Source organism: Rhinopithecus roxellana, chromosome 1 (assembly GCF_007565055.1).
Source record: "Rhinopithecus roxellana isolate Shanxi Qingling chromosome 1, ASM756505v1, whole genome shotgun sequence".
Classification (NCBI taxonomy): Eukaryota; Metazoa; Chordata; class Mammalia; order Primates; family Cercopithecidae; genus Rhinopithecus; species Rhinopithecus roxellana.
The window spans coordinates 40,701,300-40,726,313 of record NC_044549.1 but is presented as its reverse complement, the minus strand read 5'-3'; the positions used below and the strand labels follow the sequence as shown (position 1 = coordinate 40,726,313).

At 39.3% G+C, this 25,014-nt stretch overlaps 1 protein-coding gene across 1 annotated transcript in view; it reads right to left on the bottom strand.

The window, feature by feature from the left end:
• Positions 1-25,014, bottom strand: part of MAATS1 (MYCBP associated and testis expressed 1) — a 65,303-nt gene that overhangs the window by 38,850 nt on the left and 1,439 nt on the right. The window contains exons 2-7 of the mRNA XM_010357467.2: positions 22,602-22,678; positions 21,932-22,089; positions 20,102-20,185; positions 18,891-18,947; positions 13,140-13,321; positions 2,877-3,054 (exon numbers count right to left, since the gene is read on the bottom strand). Of these exons, the coding sequence (XP_010355769.1) occupies positions 2,877-3,054; positions 13,140-13,321; positions 18,891-18,947; positions 20,102-20,185; positions 21,932-22,089; positions 22,602-22,678 (736 nt within the window). The remainder of the gene's footprint in view (positions 1-2,876; positions 3,055-13,139; positions 13,322-18,890; positions 18,948-20,101; positions 20,186-21,931; positions 22,090-22,601; positions 22,679-25,014) is intronic.

Sequence of the window (25,014 nt, the reverse complement as noted above, 5' to 3'; positions counted from 1 at the left end):
TCTTTGCTCCACCCAGCTGTCAAGGTTTTCCTTCCTAAAACAGAGATTTGAACATACATTTAACTCCTGCTTAGAAATTCATACCTGAATTTATTCACTTACTCATTTGCCAAATATTTATTAAGTGCCCACCATATGCCAGGCAGGAACAACGATGTACAAGACAAAACACCTTCTCTCAACAAGCACTGTTCTGGTGGAATAGGCATATGAACCAACATTTCCAGCACAAGGAGATACATACTAGGCTAGAAGAGTGAAAACTCTTCATGGAAGAAGAAAGGATAGGGCAGGGGGAAAAGAGGGAACAGGTGGGGAAGCCTTCCTTAGAGGAGCTGTTAACTCAGGATTGGGATCTGCCACATTGACAAGGGAAAAGCAGGGCCTCAGCAGGGGAAGCTGAATATTCAACTCAAAAGGACTGAAGGGAGAACAAGATGTCACACAGGCAGGGTTTCTCAGAGTGAATGCACTTGAGAGGGGTGAGAGTGTAGTGACAAATGAGAATGGAGAGGTAGGCTTTGTGTGTGTGTGTGTGTGTGTGTGTGTGTGTGTGTGTGTGTGAGATGGAGTCTCGCTCTGTCGCCCAGGCTGGAGTGCAGTGGCGTGATCTCAGCTCACTGGAGAGGTAGGCATTTTTAAAACTAAGCCACACACCCCAGTGACTTTTCTCTCTAGAGTTAGAAATGCTAGGTTCAATTTTCCATGTCACCACTGACCTCAATCTCTTCAATGGTAAAGTGGAGGGAATAATAGTACCCTCTCCATGAAGTTGTTGTGAGCATTAAGTGAGTTAATGTATACACAAAGTGCTCTAACAGTAGTCTCAAATTTCAGAGTGCAGCATAATCTGGAGCGCAGGTTCTGATACGGATTGCTGGGTCCCAACCCCTGATTCAGTAGGTCCTGGGATGGGGCCTGATCACCTGCATTTCTACCAAGTTCCAAGGTAATGTTGATGCTGCTGGTCTGTGGACCACACTTTGAGATCTATATGCTTAGAGCATCATCTGGTAGGTAGTAAGCCCTCTATAAGTGTTCCATGCTCTATAGATATCTTCTTCTTCATCTGATATCATTGACAGAACTGCTTATAATCCACTCATCATCATCATATTATTGTTATTATTATTTTTGACAGAGCTCCTTACCATTCACTTATCATCTAATATTGACAGAGCTCCTTATAGTCCACTAATCGTCATCATCATCATTATCATCGTCAATCTGATATTATTGACAGAGCTCCTTATAATTCACTGGGGCAGGAAGGAGCAGGAAGATGGGCAAAGAGATGGTGCAAAAGATCTCAGACCAACACCTCTGAAGTATTGGTCTACCTGATAGTTTCTGATATGACTGTCTGATATTACTATCAGCCTGATGGCTTCTTACCTACCCTTCAAAACCCAGTTCAGAAGCTACCTCCTCTTAGTAGTTTTCTTTCTCAAATCACCCACCTTAAATAGAACTAACTGTTCTTTCACCTGGGTTCCACCAAGCACTTTTTGTACAGAACAGCACATCACCCGATAGGCGCAGCCTGAGAGGGGTTGGTCTAAGATCTTTTGTCCCATCCTTGTCCACCTTCCCTGCTCCCCCTGCCCCGGTGGACCATAAGGAGCTCTGTGAGGAAGAGCAGTTTCCTATTCATCCCTGTTTTCCCAGCTCACAGCACAGAGCCTAGCACGTAAAAGGGACTCAAAATGCATGTATTAAAATTGCCTTCAGTTTAACAAATGTACTCGCTTTCTCAGGTGACGCCTTCACTCTGGCCAGATACATTTTTAATAGTTTCAATGCCTTTTGAAAAGACACGTATCTTTCCAAAGTACAATAATAAATTTAAATTTCTGCCAACAGGATTGGGTATTTGACACCTACTTTGCCCCAAACACTATTTTTTTTTTATTAAATTGCAAGCTTTTATCAAAACCTCCCAAAGCCTTCAGGCTTAATCTGAAGGTGTTGCAAAAAATTAACATATTCCAAATTTAGCACCAAGCTGAGTCTCTAACTCTCTGGGTCCCTCTCTTGTGTGTAAGGGTCCTTGGTAGCATTGCTATGAGCAACAAAGTACGTCAGCACAGCCTAGCACAAAGGACAAACTCAGCAAACGCCCTTCCTTTGTTCTTGCTAGAGAGTTATAATTTTTTGGTCCTCATAATCTCTTATCATTTCCACATATCAGCAACAAGTCCATTGCTGAAAATATATCAGTTAAAATAATTGAAAATCCAACCACAAGTACCTCAGCATATTGTTATTTATGTATATTGTTATATAAATGCATCTTTTAATGGAAGAATTCCATAATTTGTCTTTTAAATAGGAAATGCCCCATCAGCTCTAGCTAGAATGCAAGGCATCCTGACTGTGAATACAGTGTCTTGGGGGTGGGATCGGGGGGGTGGGTAAGAGCTAGGACTAGTGCCAAGGCTGTTTGAAGGGATAAGAAAGCCCAGGGACTGGGACAATGGCACTGGGAATGAACATGAAGCAACAGTTTGAAAGGTGCTTTGCAGAAATTAGTGGGATTCTGTGACAGTTAAGACAGCTACTAAAGAGAAAAGGGAAAAGAAGAATCAGAGATGCCCTTCAGGAGTTGTTCAAACCTGGGTTCCACGCTGACCTTCTTCACACACACAGAGGGCATTCTACGTTTGTATGTTATTAGAGAGAAAAGTATACAGAGCTTCTGGACCACATCAGAAGCATGTGACTGCTCCTGAAAGAAGCGGAAGCCCAATTTCCTATCTCTATATGTTGAGGATTGCGTTTCAACCCATACATTCGGGAGAATGCTTTGCAGATATAAAGTATTAACATTATTCCCACCAGTACAGGAACAGTTGCCTGGGTGACAGAGAACCTACTTTTCAATCTCCTGCTCTCTGAAGGCCCACTCCTTCCTCTCCATTTCATTCATCATCTTCCTCCTCTTCTCAAACTGGGAGGTGTCACTCAGAGCAGGGAGAGTGGCTTCCCAAACATGCTTCTCGCGGGCTCTTTCTATCATCTCCACCTCAGCTTGTCCTGCTGGGAGACCCCGACCTGCAGGATGAAGCAGCACAGCTTAGGAACAAGTGGGCCAACCCACACAGCCCCCATTATATAATTAACTCCCTGTCAGTTCCTTTCCTCTTCTCTAAATGCGAGGGCCATGACAGGATAACATGACATCTAGAACAGCCTCTAGAAGTGCCTCACAGCTTGTGTTATATGTGCCCCACTGCCTCTTGTTAGTAATTGCGCCATAAGACATTTTAGTTGCATGTAAGATGCTGGAATGCATTTGAAGAATATTAAGGGACTACTGAATAATCACATTGTGGAATGCTCTGTAATAAACAAATTTACATACTGAAATACAAGGCGTTTTCAGACTCCTGAGGTGGGAAAAATATGGGATAGGGAATTTGTTGGATAAAGTTGAAAAATACATATTTTTTTGAGTCAGGGTCTCACTCTGTTGCCCAGGCTGGAGTAGAGTGGTATGATTACAGCTCACTGAGGCCTTGACCTCCCCGGCACAAATGATCCCCCCACCTCAGCCTTCAAGTAGCTGGGACTACTGGCATGCTCCACCACACCTGGCTAATTTATTTTGATTTTTTTGTAGAGACAAGGTTTCACCATGTTGCCCAGGCTGGTCTCAAACTCCTGGGTTCAAGCGATTCTCCCGCCTGAGCCTCCCAAAGTGCTGGGATTACAAGTGTGAGCCACTTGGCCAAATACTGTTTTTAAAAAGTAACAGAAAATGAAGACACTAATCACTAGCTGAGAATTCACCATCTTTGGGTTTTGTCCCCACAATGAATGTACAATTTAGGGCTATCTCTTACCTCCAACTTTAGGCATTCGAAGACACAATACCCGCAGGTCAGGCAGGAGGATAGGGACAGCTGGATATGTTTCCTGACCAGCTCCGAGGCACTGGCTGAGACCTAAACCTACGTATGCCTCCCTGGATCAAGTTTTGAGGATGCCAGCACACTTAGGTGCCTAGCACCTCTAAATGTGGCCTTGCAAAAGCAAGTAAAGGAAAGGGAGGCTGGAACAAGTTTCCTGTTTGATCACTGAACCACAATAAGTCAATCTTTGTTTTATTTTCATTTAAAAATATAATTATACAGAAAAATCCAAGGAAATAAGTCACAAGTCATATTTTTACCATGTACAGTAGGGCATGCCTAAGATTTCTGTCTTATTTCAGATCTTTTGTAATGTTTATGCTTTTAGAAAGCAAATAAGTAATATATGAATTCACAATCTCTTGTTTTTAATATTAGGGTATTAGCCAGGTGTGGTGGCAGGCGCCTGTAATCCCAGCTACTCGGGAGACTGAAGCAGAAGAATGGCTTGAACCTAGGAGGTGGAGGTTGCAGTGAGCCGAGATCGCACCACTGCACTCCAGCCTGGGGGACAGAGCGAGACTCCATCTCAAAAAATAAAAAATAAAAATAAAATAAAATAAAATTAGGGTATTATAGAGAAGGCTAAAGTTCTGTACTCTGCTTCCTCATTCTGATCACCTTCCCAGAGGCAGTCACAATGATGCATTTAGTGAGGAGTATTACTACCAGCTCATCTTTTTATTTTTATAGATGTATAAAGAAGTAAATAAATCTGTATACAAAACACCACATATATGTATGTGTATATATGTATACATATGTATCTACATATTATTTTGTGGGTCTTGCATGGCATTTTCTTTAGTAATTTAAAAAAAAACTATGAAAATCATACCGTAAGTATGCAGACTTAACAACTGTACACATTTTGTCATATATACTTTACATTTTTTAATAAAAAATTGAAACATTATAAAGCCGATGTACCTTTTAACTACCACATTGAGCCCCATTCCCTTCTCCCATTTCCCAAAGTAAACACAAAAAGGAATTTGTAGATTTCCATTCAATCTTAACATTTTATATACAAATTGATGTGTCTATGAATTATAATAATAATGAAACCTAACATTACTTAAGCACTTTTATTATGCCAAGCACTTTTTTTTTTTTTGAGACGAAGTCTCATTCTTGTCACCCAAGCTGGAGTGCAATGGTGCGATCTCGGCTCACTGCATCCTCCGCTTCCCGAGTTTAAGTGATTCTCCTGCCTTAGCCTCCCTAGTAGCTGGGATTACAGGCACCTGCCACCACGCCTGGTTCATTTTTTTTTGTATTTTTAGTAGAGACGGGTTTTCACCATGTTGGCCAGGGTGATCGCGATCTCCTGACCTCAGGTGATCTGCCCGCCTCAGCCTCCCAAAGTGTTGGGATTACAGGCGTAAGCCACTGCGCCGGCTATTTAAGCACTTGTATTATGTCAAGCACTTTTATAATGCATTTAATCTTCAACAAATCCCTATCACATAAACATAATTATGCCTGTTTTACAAATAAAGAGACTGAAAGGCTAAAAGGTTAAGTGACTTGCACATGGCAGTCTGAACCTTGTATTTTTGTGCACTATACTATATTTCCTCTCTAGTAAAAACAAATATGAACCAAAAATGAATTATATAGAAGCAAAACACAGTACTGATGTTTATTTAATATTTATATACATGGTATTGTACTATAACCATTCTGCAACTTGCTTTTTTAACACATCTTTGTTTTGGAAGCCTAGCTGTACTGATATATACAGATCTAGTTTCCTTCTTCCACTGTAAGGCTTTATTACAATTTAAGCTATCTATCTTCTCAAATGACAGATTGCTTTTAATTTTTTGATCATACATAATGTTGCAACAAACATCCTTGTACTGGTCTCATTGTACCATATGTGAGCTTCTCTAGGATTCTTAGAAGTAGAAATGCTAGAGTCTAGCAGCTACATCACAAAATATGATCATTTTTAATTCTGGATATTGCTTAATTTACCCTCAGGAGTATATTTTTGCTCCTGCCTTCTGAGATCCCCTGATGGTTCCTCTCCCATGGTGCATGCTTCACTTCCTCCCACATTGCATCTGCCCAATCTCAGCTGCTTTTTGCAGTCCTTACAAATATTTAGTGGTTCGTGAATTACATATATTTTTAGTTTTACTGAAAATGGAGTTTGTGGGAGTATTGTTGTTGTTACTTTTGTATAATTTCTGGGAAGAGAAGATGAAAAGTGCTAATTTACCCAGGCATAGTTATATTGAGAGTGGGAATCTGGATTAGAACTACTTGAAGGTATAAATTATTTGAGGGAGAAGTCTTATCTATTCAAGCATGAGTTTCCCATTGATAAACATGTTCTCTCTTTTCATCAAATCTTTGTTTACGTGCTTAAAGAATAATTTATAATTTTCAACATAAATCCCTTGCACATGTTTTTGTTAAGTGATTCCCTAGGCACTTTGTTATTCATTGCTATTGTGCATGTAATTTTCTTCAGCCAAGTGCAGTGGCTCACCTGTAATCCCAGCACTTTTGGAGGCCGAGACAGGAGAATTTCTAAGTACAAGAATTGGAGACCAGCCTGGGCAACATAGTGAAACCCCGTCTCCACAAAAATATATATATTTTTAATTAGCCTGGCATGGTGGTGTGGACCTGTGGCCCTAGCTACTTGGGAGGGTGGGGTGAGAGGATCACTTGAGCCATAGGGTTTGAGGCTGCAGTGAGCTATGATCACATTACTACACCTCAACCTGGGCAACAGAGTGAGACTACATCTCTAAAATAAATGAATGTAATTTTTTTCAATAATTTTTTTTTTGGCAGAGTCTTGCTCTGTCACCTAGGCTGGAGTACAGCGGTGCAATCTTGGCTCACTGAAACCTCCGCCTCCTGGGTTGGAGTGATTCTCCTGCCTCAGCCTCCCGAGTAGCTGGGACTACAGGCAAAGGCCACCATGCCCAGCTAATTTCTTTGTATTTCTAGTAGAGATGGGGTTTCACCATGTTGGCCAGGCTGGTCTTGAACACCTGATCTCAGGTTGAATAATTTTTCTTTTCTTTTTCTTTCTTTCATCTTCTTTTTCTTTTTCTTTCTTTTCTTTCTTTCTTTCTTCTTTTTTTTGAGACAGAGTCGCACTCTATTGCCTAGGTGGGAGTACAGTGGCAAGATCATAGTTCACTGTACACTGTAACCTTGAACCCCTGGGCTCAAGCAATCCTGCTTCAGCCTCCTGAGTAGCTAGGACCACAGGTGTGCACCACCACACTCAGCTAATTTTTCTTTTGTAGAAATGGAGGTCTCACTATGTTATCCAAGTTGGTCTTAAACTCCTGGCCTCAATCAATCCTCCTGCCCTGGCCTCCCAAAGTGCTGGGATTACAGGTGTGAGCCACTGCACCTGGCCTCAACAATGTTTTCTAATTGGATATTGCTGTCATATAGGAAAGTGACTGATCTATGTTGACTTCTTGTTGAACTCTCTTTTTAGTTCTGATCATTTATTTGATTTTCGAAGTGAGCACGTGTGCAAATAGGGATAGTTTTGCTGCTTCTTTCTAATCGCCATGCCTCCCTTTTTCTCTTATCTTGCTGCACTGTCTCTCCTCAACAAGGGTGCTATTGCCATAATGGGCAGATAATTATTTGTATGAAACTCCCCCAAGCAGCACAGGATGTTTAGTATCCATGCCAGCCTATCCGCTATACCCTGTCCCATGAGCTAAATGCCAGAAGCACTTCCTAATCATTATTACATAGAAAACGCCACTCATATTTCCAAATGTTCCTGAAAGGAGGGATCATAGCCAGGCTTGATAAACTCTGGGCTAAGGTCTTCTCTACGTTGTTAAATAGTAGTGATAATGAGCATTATCAATGTCTTTTTCTTTTAGGGTAAAGTTTCTGAAGTTTCACTTTTAGTATGATGTTTATTACAGGCTGTGGTAGATTATTAAAGTTTCCTTCTGCTCCCAGTTTATTCTGAGTATATGTCATAAATGAGCAATGCATGTTATAAAATACTTTTTTCTGCATCCAGAGAAGGATTTTTCCTATGTTTTCCATTAAAATGGTAAATTACATGAACGGCTTTCTGATATTGCAACAAACTTGAATTTCTCTGATTAACTCCATTTGGTTATAAGTCACTCTTTTGAAATACAGCAAGATTAGATTGCTGGTGTCTTATGTAGAATTTTTTGCGTATTTCTTCATATGTGAGATGGGTTTGTGAGTTTCCTCACTAGTACAGTTGGTCCTTCATATCCATGGGTTCTACATCTGTGGATCTGACCAAGTGCAGGTTGAAAATATTTTTTTAAAAAAACTGTGTTCTGAACGTGTACAAACTTTTTTCTTGTCATTATTCCCTAAACAATACAGTATAATAACTATTTATGTAAAATTTACATTGCATTAGGAATTATAAGTAATCTAGAGATTAAATATATGGGAGGATGTGTGTAGGTTATATGCAACTACTATGCCATTTTACATAAGAGACTTGCGCATCCAAAAATTTTGGTAGGGTTGCAGGGTCCTAGCATCAATCTCCTATTAATACTAAGTAACAACCGTACTGTCCTTACTCGGTTTTTAAATCAAGGCTATACTGGTCTCATAAAACGAATAAATTAACGTCTATTCTGTGTTTCCTGAAAGAAGTTGCATAAAACAGTTTATTTGGTCCTTAAAGGAGTGGTAAACTTACTTGTAAAACTGTTTAGGCCTGGTGCTCTTAAAAGGATTTTTTTTTTTTTTTCTATTTACGAACTCCATTTCTATAGTTACTCTTCTATTCAGGTTTGTGATTTCTTCTTAAAACCAAGTTAGCAATTTATATTTTCTTTAAAAATTGTATAATTTATCTAAGTTTTTTTTTTAATTTATTTGAGACTGAGCCTCGCTCTGTCACCCAGACTGGAGCACAGTGGCGCAATCTCGGCTCACTCACTGCAACCTCAGCCTCCTGAGCAGCTGGGATGACAGGTGCCCACCACCATGTGTGGGTAACGTTTGTATTTTCAGTAGAGACAGGATTTCACCATGTTGGCCAGGCTGGTCTTGAACTCCTGACCTCAAGTGATCCGCCTGCCTCAGCTTCCCAAAGTGCTGGGACTACAGGTGTGAGCCACCGCGCCCGGCCTTTCTAAGTTTTTAAATATAGGGCAAAAGATATTCATAGCACTCTCATATTTCTTAAATTGTTTATTCTGTAGTTACTCTATCCCGCTTTCAATCCCAACACTCTGCTTGCATCTTCTGTCTTCTTTCTTGATGCTTCCTACAAGAGGCTTGGCTGTATTATCACTCTTTATCAGATAATTACTTACGGCCCTAATGACCATTTCTTTTGCCTTTTAAAAGATCTGCATTATCAACTATTTATTTCAACTTTATTATTCATTTAACGTGTGAAGGCTGAATAGGTTTAAAATGTAAAGCACTTGGATCAGTTTTTGGCACATCATAAGCGCTCAATTTTATCCCCGCAGTGCTTACGGTGTCATCCTTTTTCACTGTCGTTATTTTCCCTCATCTTTATGTAAACTTTTTACAAATGTATAGCATACATAAACAAAAGCAGATATTCCATCGGCACCCAGATCAAGGGATAGAATATTACCAGAACACTGGAATTCCCATGATACTCCCTTCCCAGTCTCTACCTGCCCCAAGGATAGCCTACCATCCTCATTCCTAATGCGTTCATTTAGTTTTGATTGGTTTTAAGTTTTATGTAAATGAAATCACAGTGTAGGCACTCTTCTGTATCTTATTTTGTTCAGCATTATATATGCGATTATATACGCATCTACAATCTCCCTTGTAATCACATGCAGTTGTACTTCATTCTCATTATTATATAGCATTCCGTTATGTGAATACACTATATTTTATTCATCCATTCTATGGTTGATGGACATTTGGGTTGTTTTCAGTTTGGAGTTATTATGAATTATGCTGCTGTGAGTTTTCTTGTGCATGTCTTTTGGTGAACACACCTATGTATTTCCGTAAGTAGAATAATGTGTTTTTTTTGTTTTTTGTTTTTTGTTGTTTTTTTTTTTTTTTGGTGTATAGTTAGGAGTGAAATTGCTGGAGTGTAGCTATGAACACGTTACATAAATAAATTTACTTAATCATTACAATATCCTATGAGATAGATTTCTTCTTATGTATGAAAATGTCTTTATTTCACCTTCACTCGTCAATAATAGTTTGGCCAGTAAAATAATTCTAGGTTTGCAATCATTTTCCCACATCACCTTAAAGGCAATACTACAAAATATCAATCCTTTTTTTTCCTTTGTAGGTAATCTGAGTTATCTTTCTAATAGTTTTTTCACTTTTTCTTTTTCTTGTATTAGGAGGTGTGAGTTTTTAAAGAATCATTCTGCTTGCTACTCAGTGGAATTTTTCAGTGTGAAGGCTAATGTCTTTCTTCAGTTCTGGGGAGTTCTCAGCCACCGATTCTTGCATTGCTTCTCCATCATTTTCCCTGTACTGATGTCCTAGCACCCACAGCTCTTCCTTTTCTTTTATCTTGTTCTACCACTATATGCTGCATCCTGGAATATGTGTCCATTCAATCTGTCATTTCACTAATTTGCTCTTCAGCACTGTCTATTCTACTGTTGAGTTCATTTTATTTCAAACATTATAGTTTTCCTCCCCCTTGATTCCAACTGGTTCTTTTTCATGACTCCCATTCTTGTCTTTGGTGTTGCTATTTCCCCCTTATCCTTTCGAGAATATAGAAAGCACTTCCCAAGTCCTTTTCAGATTGCTCCATTTTCTGTTCACTCAGAAATTTCTTCTCCCATTTCCTTTATTTGTTGTGGGCCACTCCTGGTGTCTCTGTTCCTTGTGTGCTTTGGGGTTCTTGGGTGGAGATCAGCTGCTGGCTTCTCTCATAAGCACCCTGGTCAGTAAGCAGCCTTGACCTGCGAGTGGCTAATACCTAACCTCATTCTTTAGAGCCCTGTTCATCACCACAAGGTGAGGAGTCCAAGGCCCCGTGCCCACCTGGAGCTATTTCCACATGTAGAGGTCCTGGAAATCCTACGAATGGCCCGGAGCCTGCTTCCAAAGTCTCCATGGGCCTCTTTACAGGATTCAGATTCCTCAGGGCATACTATATGCTGCTGTTTGTTCACCCTTAAGCCCAAGGTGGGGCCAAATGGCAGCTGTTCGTAGGGATGTGTGAACATTGGGAAGAAGAGCAAGGTAATCACGGGCATGCATGACGGGCCCCTCAGATGTAGAGCAGAGCCAGGGTTGGGAGACAAAGGAGCAGGCCACAGTAGGCTCTCACCTCGCTGCCACATTACAGTATGGAATCCCAGGAGTCTAAGAATTCCAATTTAAACTTGTCCTTTTAACTTGTTATAAAGATGTTTGTGAAAAAAACCAACGTATTTTACTTAACAGTTCTTAGCTTGATTTATAATTTTAAAATATCTATACGCATGGTAGGTGGGCTTCCCTTAGAGTCCCCGGTCCCACAAATGGTAGGAGTAGGCCTGGCTCATAGAGGCTTCTATTGACACTTTAACCTCAGTTCTGCTATGACAGTGCACCAGATTTTTTTTTTTTTTTTTTTTTTTTTTTGCCTAGTGAAGCATTTCTGAGCCTCTGCCTGGCTCTTGTCCTCCTGCAGTTTAATGCCAAGACCTTATCACACCAAGAGGTAAAGTCCAAGGCCACAGGCAGGAATGCCTGACTCCGCTCTGTCTATAATCTTCATCGGGCAGGTACCAGGCTTCAGCTGCACCTGTGTGCAGGAGAAGGATGCTGGCCCCTCCAGTTCAGGCAGGTGACTTGGACCTGGTTCCCTGCCATGCACAGCTCGCATTTACCACCAAAGTTCCCCAGCTACTTCTTTATTTAGGAAAAAGTCTCCATTTCTACATTACGAATATTTTCTTTCTTGCTTTTAAGTGTGTCTATATGTTTATTAATTTTTTCCTATACTTTTTATGCATTCAGAGCAGAAAGGGAAGGTTTCAGCATATTTTTAATTTGCCATCTAGGCCTGAAAGCAGAGCCTCTACTTTAAAGTACAGGTGTTGGCCCAGGCACGGTGGCTCACGCCTGTAATCCCAGCACTTTGGGAGGCCGAGGCGGGCAGATCACAAGGTCAGGAGATCGAGACCATCCTGGCTAACACGGTGAAACCCCACCTCTACTAAAAATATAATAAAAAAATTAGCCAGGCACGGTGGCACGCACCTGTAGTCCCAGCTACTTGGCAGGCTGAGGCAGGAGAATCACTTGAACCCAGGAGGCGGAGGTTGCAGTGAGCCAAGATCACACCACTGCACTCCAGCCTGGGCAACAAAGTCACACTCCGTCTCAAAAAAAAAAAAAAAAAAAAAAAAAAGGGTGTTGAGAATGCTTAATCTGGATTCATAAAGTGGGCTAGGAAACAAGTCAAAGCTAGAGCCCAGATATGAACATCTTCTTTGTCTGGGATGCAGACTTGATCACAGCTATCTGTTACAATGTGGGGAAAAGCAATCTCATTTAAAAATCATTACTATGTACCGACTATCTCTGTGTCCTTGGAGGAATTAGTTAACCTCTCTGGTTCTCAGTTTCCCAGCTATTAATACAACTAAGTGAGTTAGATAAGCTAATTTCTAATAATTTCTAAAAGTACTCTCGCTTATTAATTATATAGGTTCACATAATACAGGCCTAGGCCAGATTTTATTACATTCTAAGAGTTAATTTCTGAGCCTGAAAGATATTTAGCATTTCAGAGATAATATCAGGTCATCCAAATCATCTAATAAAGTATATAAGGGAGCTTTGGTAAATTAAGATATTTTGGCAAATTAAGATAATATTACATATATAGGAATGTGCATTCAGTATTTTACACTCAAAAAAAGCTTATGTGTAAAGAAGTATGATTGCTCAATAAAAAGGAAGTAATTCACCAGGAGAAAAGAGAGGACATAGGTGACTAGTTAGCAAAGCAACTACAATATTAAGCTGAAATTCAGCTTCACAGATAGAGTATGGTAAAACTACTTACAACAAAAAGATAGTATCTTTATTTGACCAGAAGTATCAGAAAAATTATGAGTCTATGAAGTTGCTGTACTGAGTAAGACACTTTATACAGCAACACTGTAAACCACAATTGCCTGTACATGGGCCATTTGAACAGCATACGTGGTTATCAGCACTGTCATCTGCCAATAGTCAGGAGATTTACCAACTCACCCCAAGTAAGTGTAGCCAAGGTCAAGAGCTCAGGGATAGAGTCCTGACATACTACATATTCTGGAGAGTATGGGTCTGTTTGAACATCAGCATCCCGATAATCAGTCTGAGTGCCCACAGTCGACTTTGAAGGGATGGATAGGTGCTTAGTAGAAGTAGGAGGAAAAGTGTATGGTTCTGCCCTAAAAGGGAAAAATTGGTTTAAAAATTGAAACCTGTTATGATCACTTAAAATATTATATAATCAAGTAGAAACAAATTTTTGAAGCTTCATCAAGTCCATTCCTCCTTTAAATGTTGACAGGTACAAAGTCATGAATCCATTATAACCAGGATTATGCCCCCAAATCTTGAGACAATTGCCTTGTTGTTCTCATCTCTGCCAAGAAACTGAGTGGGTCTAAGTACCATAGTTGACTCACAAAAGTGCCTATTTATATGTGTGTCACTGGGCGAGGTTGTAGAACAAAGCTATTCTAGAATGCTGTACAGCACTTCCGGACCTGTTCAGAATTACTGCATTCTCTGGTTTCCTTCTCCTCTGTTTCAGTTCGATACCCACTCTCTGTTTCTCTCCAGAAATACAGGAGCAGAGAAAAGAGAAGAGATGCTTTCTGCTGAAAGAAAGAAAGAGAAAAAGAAAAAGGAAGGAAGGGAGGAATGAAGGCAGGCAGGCAGACAGGCTCTATCTGGATAAATGATTCAATAATTAATGCTGGGATCACTTTGTTATTAACATGTGGGAAAGTTACCTTATCTCTTGCAGAAAAATTAATTCTAGATCTTTAAAAAATTAATGTAAAAATGAGACTGTAAAAGTACTAACAGGAAACATAAGTCAATATTTATATCATCTTTGAGTGAAGGTCTTTTTAAGCCTGGCTTAAAAGCCAGAAGCTATAAAAGGAGATGATCAATAGACTTGAGGGTAAGTTTCAACTTCTATGCCTCAAAATATCACAAACAAATTTAAAAGGTGGATGGCAAACTTAGAAAAAGGTTTTGGAATATATATGATAAAAAGTTTAAATAGCCTTTCTATATAAAAAGCCCTTGTAAATCAATTAGGCAGTTAAATATCCCATGGAAAAATGAGTAAAGGAGAATTTACAAAACAAAAAGTAAAACTTCTAACAAACACATGAGAAGATAATGAAGATAACTATTAAAACAGTAAGATACTATTTTATGCTCTTTTATCACATAAGCAAAGATCTAAAAGATTGAAAGTACCTAGCATCGATTATGTTGTGAAGAAATAGGCCTTCTCATAAACTGTTGATGGAAATACAAATAGGTACACCTAACTGACAAGTTAAAACACGCTTTGATCCAGCATTTCTACTTCTAGGAATTTATTCTAGGAAATAACTGGACAGGTGTACAAAGATATATATGAAAACATGTTCATAAAGTCTCATTTATAAGAGTTAAAAATTAGAAACTTCAATGATCACATCAATACAAGAATTCTTTAGAAAAATGACGCAGCCATAATGGAATTTATGCAGCTATTCAAAATAATAATGTAATCTATACCTGTGAGCATTCAAAAATGTCCATGATTCATTGTAAAGTAGAAAAAAATGGCACTATTAAGTGGGTATGTATAGTATGATTCCATTTTTACATTTTAAAACTGAGTTTTTATGCATAGAAAAATACCTAGATGTATATACAATAATAGTAATTATTTCCAGATAGTAGAATTATACAGATAATTTTTTTCATCTTTATACTTTTCTAAAACTTCTTTTTTAACATGTACATGCGTTGCCTCTAGAATAAGAAAAAAACCAATATAGCCATTTTGACTTAAAAGACATTTTTTTCAAGTTAGTAAAAGCATTGGTTAAATTATATAAATAAAGATGAAGGCAAAAGTGAGATATTTCCATTTTGAAAAACAGAGGCAATGGTAAGAGCTTACATAAGAGCACAGCAAATACATACACCAAAGATCTTTAAAAAAAAAAAAAAAAAGGTGGAGGGCAGAGCACTGTGGCTTATGCCTGTAATCCCAGCACTTTAGGAGGCCAAGGCAGGTGAATCACGAGGTCAGGAGTTCAAGACCAACCTGGCCAACATGGTGAAACCCCGTCTCTACTAAAGAGTGTGGTGGCACGTGCCCTGTAATTTCAGCTACTTGGGAGGCTGAGGCAGGAGAATCACTTGAACCTGGGAGGTAGAGGTTGCAGTGAGCCAAGATGACGTCACTGCACTCCAGCCTGGGCGACAGAGCAAGACTCCATCTCAAAAAATAAATAAATAAAAGCATTTCAAGCCAGTTAGAAAGAAACACCTGTTTGGAAGTTCAACCTGTGCTGGAGCAAGTACTTTAGATAGTTTTTTTGTTTTGTTTTGTTTCGTTTTGTTTTTTGAGATGGAGTCTCACTCTGGCACCCAGGCTAGAGTGCAGTGGTGCGATCTCAGCTCACTGCAACATCCGTCTCCAAGGTTCAAGTGATTGTCCTGACTCAGCCTCCCAAGTAGCTGGGATTACAGGTGCCCGCCACCTCACCCAGCTAATTTTTGTATTTTTAGTAGAGTCAGAGTCTCACCATGTTGGCCAGGCTGGTCTCAAACTCCTGACCTCAAGTGATCCTCCTGCCTCGGCCTTCCAAAGTGCTGGGATTACAGGTGTGAGCCACTGCGCCTGGGCTTTAGTTTTTAAAGCTGAACTGTAACTGCTATTGAAATCACTTTCCAGTAGTTGCTATAAATTTCTAACATGTAGATAATATATGGCTTCTTATGTTTTCAGTAGAAATTATTCTACTATAAAATTCTAGTTGAGGAAATAACTTCAAATCAGCTTTATGTCATCCAAAGTTACATGAAGTTTTATTATATTAGTGCACCATTATCTTGAATCAAGAGAATAAATAAATTTTTTTGTTTTGTGTTTTTTGTTTTTTTTTTTGAGACAGAGTCTAGCTCTGTCCCCCAGGCTGGAGTGCAGTGGAGTGATCTCAGCTCACTGCAAGCTCCCCCTCCCGGGTTCACGCCATTCTCCTGCCTCAGTCTCCGAAGTAGCTGGGACTATAGGCGCTCGCCACCACTCTCAGCTAGTTTTTTGTATTTTTAGTAGAGACGGAGTTTCACTGTGTTAGCCAGGATGGCCTTGATCTCCTGACCTCGTGATCTACCCGCCTCGGCCTCCCAAAGTGCTGGGATTAGAGGCGTGAGCTGCGGTGCCCCGCCAAGAATAAATTATTTTTTTCTCAAATTGAATAATTACACATTTGAACCATCTGACCAAATGTGCTTAGTTTATAGTAAGGCCTAATGAGCTCTTCTGATGAAGGTTTCTGTCTTCCTATCTTTCCAGGTGGGTCTGGGAATAGAATGTGAAAGAGGAAAGCTACTTTGAACTCTTCCAGTAACTTAATACATGGTTTCTTAACTAACTCCTTAATTTCTCCAACCTATTTTTTCCCCATTTCAGTTGGCTTTAGGGGAGAGTAAAATAAGAGTAACAAAGAGCAATGATCCCTTTCCCACCCCCTCCCCAACCTCAAACAGGACCCAAACCCAGAAAGGTCCCACATCTGCTCCATGCTGGCCTGACCCCTGCTGTGTCCTGGCCCCTGTCCTCAGGCTCACCTGCTCTGGCTTTAGTACTCATATGACAGCCAGGGCTGCTCTGTGTGTTCCATCCAAGCCCTTCCTCCTCCACCACTGCCCGGGAACCAGGAGCATGCACTGTCTGCCATACCTACAGTCTTCTAGATTTTCTCTCCCAGCCCCAACAGAGCTGCACAGAGACAGGCTTCACAAACCTAGCAAATCCTGTTCTACTATGAGCTTCACTGAATGTTTTAAAAGTATTAACTTTTTATTCTCTTTGAAAAGGTGCTTATGTAGAATCCAAAGGAAAGACTCCAACAGCTAGCCGTGAGAAAGGTGTGGCTGGAGAAGGCCAGCTGGTCCCAAGACAATTCCATCCCTGATAACACAAGGTGGCATTATACTCACTGCTCAGAAATTCAAACATACTGGAATTCCAGAGTTGACTGCACTCAGGAATACTGATTCATTCTTTAAAAAGTTCTAAGAGAGATAGAGAGTAGCTACAATGTCAAATGTCATAGTTTAACTGTTGGATGGAATCTTTATCCCTTGTGTCATGGTTATTTAGGAAGGAGTCGGAGAGGTCATGGTGTTCATCACTGTAGGCCTCTGAACTCCCTCAAATTAGTTTAACAACTTTTAGACTGAGGCACTTATGACCTCCAAAGCAGGTAATCCAGTAAGCCTGATTTTAAAGAATTACCAGAAGGATCTTTAGGGATCTGCATAGCTCATAGCTCCCCTTTTGCTCATGCAAAACATTTCATAGAATATAAGTCTACAGCTATCTCTGGATAAACTGGTACCCCAGGAAGTTGCTGTCTGGGGAGAGCAGGGAATCTGTACTCCATCTCTATAAAGAGCCAAAGGCATCCGCACAGTCTTAAAAAAAGTCAAGGGTGAAGTAGAATCGTAACTAGCATTTATCTTGAGGATTACAGACATTTAATAACATGTGTCCTACTCATATGATGATATATATTATTAGGAATAACTATATTCTTTAAATGCACCCTCGAAAATTCAGCCCTGAATAAATTTGTATTCAGAAATATGAGACCTTAAAAAAGGTTTCTATTCCTAATAATTTCATGAATACCTTGGACTTTTTTCTCTTATAGAAATATTAAATTTTATTAACGGAGGAAAGAGTGTAGCAAAAATTAGATTTTTAAAAGGAATACTCTACCCAGTCTGCTGTCTTGTCCTGAAACTAGAGATGAGAAATACATATTTGTCTCAGATTCAGCCCTTGTCCCTTACCTCCCTCTTACCTTGGTTCACTCCGTTGTGGGGCAAAAACCATGTTTTATTTACCTTTGTATACCACGTTGTCTGTGTAGATTAGATGGTTATTAAGTTATAAAATTCTAGCATTCAAAAAATATTACGACTGATTTGTTTATTTGATGAAATGTTGAAGAACTGTCATCAAGTAAGTGTTTCAGAGAAGCAAAAGAAGATATTTAAAGCACTTTTCAACTTTTTTAAACCACAACTGCTACAATTTGAATATGTGGCTGTGTCTTCTCCAAAATTCACGTTCAAACTTAGTCCCCACTGTGGTGGTATTAAGAGGTGAGGCCTTTGGGGAAAGTGATTAAGTCATGAGGACTCCATCCTCATCAATGGATTAGTACCTTATAAAAGGACTGGGGAGAACTAGCATAGGTCCTTTTTGCCCTTCCGCCATGTGAGGACACAGCATTTGCTGCTTCTGCCATGTGAAGACACAGCAAGAAGGCCCTCACCGACACTGACTGCCAGCCCCTTGCTCTTGGACTGTCCAGCCTTCAGAATTCAAGAAATAAATGTATTTTATTTATATCACTAAGTCTGTTAATTTGTTATAGCAGCACAAACTGACAACTAACAGTAAGAAATACATTTTATATCATAATCCATCATATATATATAAACATATGCATATATTTTTCTGAAACAAAAGTTATAAACAAAAACCAACTTACCCTCCATATACCTGATGCTTTGGTTATTTTCTATTCTGTTTCATATTTTAAAATGCTGCTCATGACCCACTAGAAGATTTCATACCCTTCCAATGCTTTGTGATCCACAATTTCAAAAATAGTGATTTAGAGAACTATCTTCTGAGAGAAAATATGGACGCAAACAATAAATAAACTGAAAAAGAGTTTTTAAATAATGGTTACTTACTTGGATATGGCATAAACAACACTGAATGGCATCTGCTGAAAAAATGGAAGAAAAGGCCTGGGAGGAAAAGGAAAACATAAATGTGTGGGACTTTTGCAATGAATGTACTCTAAGCTCTCTTCCAGCTCTAATATTTGTCCCTTAAAAATCAGTGAGCTTAAATATCCCATATATCAGTGCTACTTCTGGATATACAAAATCACTGAGGGGTGGGGAGGGTCTTGTCTAAAATGCAGATTCCCAGGTCTGGCCCATGATATTCAGTACATATAGGGTAGAATCAATGAATGTGCATTCTTAATAAACACTCCAGTATTTTCTCTTCAGATAGTAAACAAGTCACAATTGAAGAAGCTACCCTTTAAGCCCTGTACTTGGGCTTCAGTTGGCCATTAGTTCCCAGCAACTTCTCAAGTTCCTGAGACATTCTGAAATTCACAACGATTTAATCTAAAGCCTCCCCCTAAAAGTTAAGAATTGTACAGTTAACTGTATAGAATTGTATAGTTAACAGTTAAAAATTTAACACTTCTCTGAAAAAGTTAGCATCACACAATTTCCATATGAAAGTTGCTCATAAATAATAATGTGGATTAGAAATTTACTTTCTCAAGGAAGCTTATGCAGATGTAGTATCAAGACTATTTTTTCTAACTCCATTAAGATGTATAAGGAAATCCCCATCTAATTTTAATTTGATTTGAGTATATGGTTATCACATGAGCATAAATCACAAATGAAATAAAACTAACCTTTTGGCCATGTTGGTTTGGGCAAGATTCACACAAAGAGAACAAATGTTATCCCTTTGAACACAAGTTTCCCCTTCACCATGACTTCATATCTCCACTGTGTCTCATTCATTTGATGACTTTATTTCAAATGTTTTCAAATACATATTCTTAGTTGCAATCAGTATCTCTAAAGTCAGGCAGGCTTAGTTTGAACCCCAGATCCACCCCTTGCTAGCTTATATGACCTGAAGCAATCTATCTATCATCTCTTAGTCTCAGCTTCATTACTGGTAAAACAGGGATCATATATATCTTATCCTACATTTCTGTTGAAAAGATTAGATCACATGCATGTAAAGCACTTAAAATAGAGTCTGGCACATTGTATGCACTGAAAAATGATAACTGTTATTAGTATCATAAAGAGGTTCTCTAATAATATTAGAGCTCAAATATTCATTAGTAATTACATTCTACCTTTCAAAGTATTTATAGCGATTCTTTCCAGTAACTTCAGGATCTTCATAAACTTCTCTAGGCATCTGAAAAGAAGTGTCAGTTCTAAAATGAAGCAAGAAAACATTATTCAAGTCTAAAATATTTCCACATATAATTTCTATTTAATATTTCTATGTATACAGAGTAGGAGTTACACAGAGTATCTCATACTGAGAGTAAAGTCTTCCATAACCTGCATTGGACTGTCATACAACTTAGAGTATATATGATTCTTCCCCTGCCCTGAGCCAGGAGACCAGGACCTAGTCAGAGGGAGTAAGAGTTGAGAAAAGAGTAGATTTATGAAATCCTACATACAAAAATGCCCAATTTTAATTAAAAGCACACAAGAATAACAAAATACTAAAAGATAATTTTTTATTTATTTTATTTTTTTTGAGACAGAGTCTCGCTCTGTCACCCAGGCTGGAGTGCACTGGCGCAATCTCGGCTCTCTACAAGTTCCACCTCCTGGGTTCACGCCATTCTCCTGCCTCAGCCTCCCAAGTAGCTGGGACTACAGGTGCCCGCCACCACACCCGGCTAATTTTTTGTATTTTTGGTAGAGACGGGGTTTCACCGTGTTAGCCAGGATGCTCTCGATCTCCTGACCTCACGATCCACCCGCCTCAGCCCCCCAAAGTGCTGGGATTGCAGGCATGAGCCACTGTGCCTGGCTAAAAGACAATTTTTCTATGTCCAGGCTAAAAGACTTTATACTTTTAAATTTACTAAATGTGAACTTGTAAGTAATTAAAATAATAAATAATTCGACTTATCCTTGAAGGTGCTTTGGCTGCAAGTTCCAAAAAATATTTTAGATATTAGCAGAAAAGTGCACTTTCAGTTGCTAAGTTGAATCCAAGCAACAACAAACTCGGTCATCCCTACCTTTGGTGGAGAGTTGTCATGATATAGATATAAATACAGATATAGATAAAGATATAGGTATAGATATAGATATGATGGAAAATATATATATAATACATATAATCAGGCATGTTTGGTCAAAAGAGGTTAGAAAGAAAATTTGGTCTAGGTATAACACCACGACTGAACATTTTAAAACCACACATGGTAGGCCGGGCGCGGTGGCTCAAGCCTGTAATCCCAGCACTTTGGGAGGCCGAGACGGGCAGATCACGAGGTCAGGAGATCGAGACCATCCTGGCTAACACAATGAAACCCCGTCTCTACTAAAAAATACAAAAAACGGCCGGGCGCGGTGGCTCAAGCCTGTAATCCCAGCACTTTGGGAGGCCGAGACGGGCGGATCACGAGGTCAGGAGATCGAGACCATCCTGGCTAACACAGTGAAACCCCGTCTCTACTAAAAATACAAAAACTAGCCGGGCGAGGTGGCGGGCGCCTGTAGTCCCAGCTACTCGGGAGGCTGAGGCGGGAGAATGGCGCAAACCCGGGAGGCGGAGCTTGCAGTGAGCTGAGATCGGGCCACTGCACTCCAGTCCGGGCGACAGAGCGAGACTCCGCCTCAAAAAAAAAAAAAAAAAAAAAAAAAAAAAAAAAAAAAAAAAAAAAAAAAAAAAAACAAAAAACTAGCCGGGTGAGGTGGTGGGCGCCTGTAGTCCCAGCTACTCGGGAGGCTGAGGCAGGAGAATGGCGTAAACCCGGAGGCGGAGCTTGCAGTGAGCTGAGATCCGGCTACTGCACTCCAGCCCGGGCGACAGAGCGAGACTCCGTCTCAAAAAAATAAAAAAATAAAAAATAAAAAAACCACACATGGTAAATGAATTTAAAAAAATGTTTTTAATGCATTTATTTTAGGCCCTGGAGCCACCCGACACTTACATGGCAAGCTGCCGGAGGGCTTCTCTGTGTTTCTCCTCATGTCCCTTCCATTCCCGACTGATAAATGGTGGGACAGGATCTGACTTGCTCCAATATAGAGAATATCTTGGATAATGGATCAGGTTACTGAACATGGTTTTAAACCTGGGAACTTTTCTCTAACGTTAGGGAAGGGAAGCAAAGGACAAAATTATACCATCAGCTTTTCTAAAGTATTTTAATTATATTGTAAATTTTTTTTAAAAAGATACAAAACAATGTATATAGTATAAGAAGAGGGGTTATTGCTATATACATAGAATATCTTTAAATGGATGCCCAAGAAACTGATGACAATGGCTGTTTATGTGGAGGGGGTGAGGGTAGGGCTAGAATTTATTTCGTACTGTATATGCTTTTGTACTACTTGAATTCTTTTAACATGGGCATATATTATTATATTTATCCCATTGAAATAAATTAGCTTATGGGTTCTCTATTATTAGTGACTTAATCCTCTCAACGAGCCACAAGTATTAAGATGCTTTGCCCCCCAGTAATCTTGGCATTGTAATTTCTGTGGAACCTAAAATCCAGTGAAAATCTGGTGATTAGTCAATCTGATAATGCAGTTAGGCAAACTAGATGGTTCAGGTTCATTCGGTAGCCTTGGTTGATGAATTAGACATACCAGTCTGCTGCGAATCAGGGTGGCTTGGACATTTGCCTGTGTGTGGTCTTTCTCACTTGACACAATAAACAATGGATCTGCAAAATAAACAATCAAGTAGCATAACAAATAGAACATATCTACCCCTAGGCTGAGAATAATGGCAAAGCAATGTTATCTCTTAATTGGAAAACAAATTTAAAAGTTTAAATATTGCCTGACTTGGCAGCAGCTCATGCTCTGTTGTGCATGTGGCCTTGTTACTCTACCACTTCTACCAGTAACAGTTGTCAAGACAATTTTCTTTTCTGAGTATTCCAAGTCAGCATATGGAAGTGGAATGCATAAAGAAAGTCTAGCATGTTTTCAAGTACTACACCCTAAACAACACTTTATTCTCTCCTATGAACAAAACTCCTTCTGAGCCTGGGTAGCCCAAAAAATTCTTTAAGGGAAAGACCTTGTATATATGCACTATGCCCATTTCCAAGGAAAAGAAGCAATACATTTATACTATCTCCCATCTTTGATGCACTAGAAAGATGCAAACCACATGATATCTCAGAATTGGTGAACATGGTTAAAAAAAATCAGCTATCTTCAGAATTCACCCCTTAAGTTTGTAAGTTTGCTGATGATGGGACCATTATTTTTACAAAGTCCAACAGAATATTGCCCTGCTATTATAAGTATCTGTTTATCAGGTATATCTTTAAAGTGATGAGGAGTATTCATGATTGACTATACTGTACTGCCCTTTAAAATCAACTGATTTGCCATTAAATTAACAAGCAGCCTTCAGATATACTTGATTTCTCAAGTAGACTTGTCTCTGGGGAGGCAAATACCCTGACCAGCTAGTCTAGATAACATGGTAACACGTATTTCTCCATAGAAATTAATAAACTGGGAATTGTGATTTAGAAATGCCTCTTTTGAATTTGGATAATGTGTGTTAATCTCTAAAACCTAATAATTCATCAGTTACCCAACAAATATGATTTACTGAATGCAGACATTGGACATTCCCACCAAAAAGCTGCAAGAGGCTCAGGTTCTTTTTGCTCCTTCATTCAACACATGTTTATTGACTGGCTGCTCTATCTAGGTGCTTAGAATACATCAACAAAATGACAAAAATCTTTGACTTCATGAGAGAGAGAGACAATAAACAACAAACATAATAAACTAGCAAATTACACATTAGAATTTGAGGGCTGTTGTTTTTTAAAAAGAAGAAATCGGGTAAGGGAAACTGGGTTGCAATTTTAACTAGGGTGGTCAGGACAGGCCCTTGAGAAGGTGGCATGTATGGAGACTTGAAGGTGAGGGAGTTAGCTAGTTAGATAGCTGAAGAACATTCTAGGATGGGAGCATGCCTGATACATCTGAAGAACAGCAAAGTCCCTAGGATGGGAACATGCCTGATATGTCTGAAGAATAGCAAAGAAACCAGGACAAATGAGGCAGAATGAAAGAGGGAAAAGAGAGTAGATAAGAGGCCAGATAAGCAACTAGTGAACTAATCACATAGGGCTTTGTAGGGAAGGGTAAAAGAGCCTGGAAAGGAGTTCACCTTTGCACCACCACAGTTCTGTCAAGGTGGAAACCTGGCCCAAGGTCAGTCAATTCATTGGCCAGCCAACAACCAATCTTAAATTTCTAAATTAAATTTTCAGCTACAATACACAAAGACACTATACAATTGGTGGTGAGCTTTAGGGCTAACTAGTCAAGAAGCAGGCCACCCTAGTCCCTATCATAGTAAGAGAAATCCATACACAAGAGGCTTTCTGTCAGATGGAAGAAGCAAGCAAGCATAGTGATGTCTTGCTTAATGATGGGGATACGTTCTTAGAAATGGGTCCATGAGGTGAGTTTACCGTTGTGTAAATATAGGAGGGTGCTTAACATAAACCTAGATGGTATAGCCTACTCCACACCTAAGCTATGTTGCATAGCCTATTGCTCCTAGGCTACAAACCCATACAGCATGTTATTGTACTGAATACTGTAGACAGCTGTAACACAATGGTATTTGTATATCTAAACATAGAAAAAGTGATGCATTGTGCTACAATGTTATGACAGCTACAATGTCACTAGGTAATTGAAGTTTTTCAACTTCATTATAATCTTATGGGACCATCCTTATACATGTAGTCCACTGTGGACCAAAATATCATTACTTGGGGCTTGACTATACATAGAAAGAAGGTTAGAGTTGCCAGATAAAATATAGGATGTCCAGTTAAATTTATATTCAGACAGGCAATGAATAATTTTTTAGTATAAATATGTTCCAAAATATTGCACGGGACAAAAATTTACACTAAAATATTATTCGTTATCTGAAATTCAAGCTTAACTGTGCATCTTGTATTTTTACTTGCTAAATGTGGCAACCCTAACAAGGTGAAAGGTCATAAGGTCA